We start from the raw sequence: 3,131 nt of genomic DNA, 5'->3' as shown, positions 1-3,131 counted from the left end.
TGCCTCAACAAGATCCCACGTGCCACAGCTAAGACCTGACGCAGCCAAAATAAATAAAATAAATAAATAAATAATAAATAAATCTTTTAAAAATAAATAAATAAAAGTGAGGGAAGGGGCACATTAAAAGAAAGGGAAGGCTTTTGGTATACACAAGTTTGTGCATGCTATTTATAGAGGCTCCACTAACTAGCCTCATGACCAAAGGCAAGCTCTTCATATTATGATTCAGTTACTTTCCTAGTACAGAAGCATCAGTTCTATTACCAGAGCGGTGTCTGTGTAAAATGAGATAATAAATATGGAAGTGACAGAAAAAACTAGAAATGAACCTCACCATTCGGGACCTGCCCATAGGAAAAGCAATTTTCATCACTAGAATCCAGTCTCCATATCTGTGGCCTCAGCTGAAAGAAACAGCTATTTTGATAACCTTCCTAACCTCCCCCAATTCTCTATAGATCTTTGTACATTGTCAGATGAACCTCATAGTTAAGCCATTTCTCTATCTGGGAGCAGAGGTAGAAGTAACCTGATGAACAACAGAGATCACTTCTGCCTTTCTAAGCCTGGGAACTTTTACATCCTACTTCCCAAGTCTAGGAATTTTTATGCTATACCATTTACTCTATATCCTTAGTATCCTGCCCAGGATCCAAAAAGTACATAATAAAAAGAGAAAATAAAATTTAAAAAAAATCCTCCCTTTAATACTTGGCTACAGATGAGTAAGAGACTCTACCATAATAGAATGGCAATTTTTATTTTACAAATGAAAAGGCAAAATACTACTACTGAGTTGACCATGAAGTCACATCTGAGTTGAATGTTCATACTTTGCAGTTGAATTTTCCCAGTTCATCAGTTAATTCCACTGAAAACAGACTAAGCCTCCATTTGTGGAAGAAGCGTAGGCCAGATTTAACCATGATGATGGAGATGGTCGACAAGATTAAGCAAAGGAAATGACTGTAATCTGTTTCAAGTTCTTTTTCTTCTTGGAAACATTCTCCATGGTAATGTAAGACTTAAAACAAAGACTGTGACTGTCCTGGCCAGAGAAGGTTAAAGCTGTGTCATAGAGAACTGCAGACTATTCTTCTACCTTTGTCCAGTGATATCCATCTCTCTCAGAGAGGTCTGGCTAAACCAGAATATTCTTTGCAATAGCATTCAAAGTCCTTACTTGGGTCACATCTGTTACCTTTAGAGAATATTCTGATCTAGAAAGAGAGGCTCCCATAGCAACAGAGGAATTTCTGCAATAGAAGTAATAAAGGAACAGATAATTACATAAGTTGTTAAATGAGCCCTCCTACTGGCACTTCATTTTATAGGCAATTTCATGGCTCAAGAACAAAGTTAGGTCAAGGACCCTGAACTACTATATTTTATAATTTTTATTAATTACTTGAAACATCTAGTATCTAAATCTATCAGATAGTATACTTGATTTTATATCTGGAGTTGTAAATTCTAAGGCTCTTGCTTCTTTTACATTTCATTTTTTCCAACTTAGAAATAATCAACAATTAACTATTAAATATAGGAGTCCTCTCAAGTATAATAAAAAAATACATAATAGTTTAAATTCCTTAAGAGTGATATAATTTCCAAATAACTGAAAATAGGGAATTCCCTGGCAGTCCAGTGGTTAGGACTCTATACTTTCACTGCCAAGGGTGCAGGTTCAATCCCTGGCTGGGGGAACTAAGACCCCATAAGCTGTGCAGCATGGCCAAAAACAATAAAATTTAAAGAAATTAAAAAATAAAAATAAAATAACTGAAAATAGAGAGCAAAGGTGAGGAAAGACTTACATATTAACAGTAGGAAAGATAAAAATGACTACAGCTCTTCCATCCTTATACCATAGCTATTAACTTTGCTAAAGGAAATCACAGGTGAATGGCCACACATACATATCTGATTCATTTGAAGCTTAGCCGCTGAATTAGAATTTATTATTAACTGGTCTAAGTTCAGCAATGCCTTAAGGCTTTGAAGGTTAGCCTGTGTTCAGAAGAGCCTGCTTATTTAAGGCAGGAAAAGAACCACTCTGCAGTTAAAAAACTTCAAAAATGACTGTAATACTTACATACTAATCACAACATTCCATTCATTAATCATGCCATCAACTAAGGTTTTCCTGTTCGGGGAAGTAAAGATTAACTGCATTCATTTTTGCAGGAGTCAAAGAATATATTTTTACCGAAACTTCATTCCTGAATCTCTAGCCAACCGAGCGGAACAGTGGAATTCTGTAGCACCTGAACCCTCAAGGATCCTTTGTAGATTTCTGTCTGTTATGCCACCCCCTGTTGGAAAGAATAAGTAATATATTAAATAGAATATATTTTCATATAAGATTTAATGAATAATATGATTGCCAACTCTACCTGGAACCTCCATACTGAAATTTCTCATTGATTTGAGAATTATTCTCTCTTTACTCAGCTAGAATGAATTTAGAAAAAAAATGATGAAGAGGCAAGACTACCGACTCTGAAGAACAAAAGATAAGGTCAAAGCACCTTTATGACAGAATTTTACATGCCCACTGGTTTATATAACAATGCTATACGTTACCGATTTTAAATCTATAAAGATTACTCCAGGGCAAGGAAAATCACTGAGTGCTCTAGCCCTGCTTCCCCTCAACTAAAGCAAAATCAAACTGAAATGAAAGGTAAGATAGACTTGAGGAAGAAGTCGCAAAAGCAAAGCCTCAGAAATGTAGCTCAAAGAGAAAACCTCCAAGGTTCTTTCTCTGGCCCAGGATTTGATGAACACACAGATCTCACTGGCAATGGGAATAATGCAAGGTATTATACAGCTTATTTATTATAATATCAACTTTTTGTTTCATTTTACAGAAGAATTTGATTCTACTTTATTAAAACTGCACAATCATGTATTTTATGACTCATTTGTTTTAATGAACAATCTCTTAAATGTCTGTATATAAAAAATAATATTCTGAACTGATAACAGATTATAAACATAAAATCAGCTTATTCATCTTTATATCATTCTCTCCTAATATATAGGACATATTCAATACTTATTTTTAAGTGACCGTTAAAATATGTACTTTTTATCTCAAGCTATTCAAGCTACTAAAATAACTT

General features: G+C 34.6%; 1 protein-coding gene across 1 annotated transcript in view; it reads right to left on the bottom strand.

The window, feature by feature from the left end:
- Positions 1-744: 744 nt before the first annotated feature.
- CUTC (cutC copper transporter) overlaps positions 745-3,131 on the bottom strand; it is a 22,996-nt gene continuing 20,609 nt past the window's right edge. The window contains exons 8-9 of the mRNA XM_007470327.1: positions 2,213-2,318; positions 745-1,259 (exon numbers count right to left, since the gene is read on the bottom strand). Coding sequence (XP_007470389.1) covers positions 1,145-1,259; positions 2,213-2,318 — 221 coding nt within the window. The 3' untranslated portion in view covers positions 745-1,144. The remainder of the gene's footprint in view (positions 1,260-2,212; positions 2,319-3,131) is intronic.

Source organism: Lipotes vexillifer, unplaced genomic scaffold (genome assembly GCF_000442215.2).
Source record: "Lipotes vexillifer unplaced genomic scaffold, Lipotes_vexillifer_v1.1 scaffold916, whole genome shotgun sequence".
NCBI classification, from domain to species: Eukaryota; Metazoa; Chordata; class Mammalia; order Artiodactyla; family Lipotidae; genus Lipotes; species Lipotes vexillifer.
Note: the sequence above shows the minus strand (reverse complement) of the source record. Positions and strands in the feature narration are given on the sequence as shown.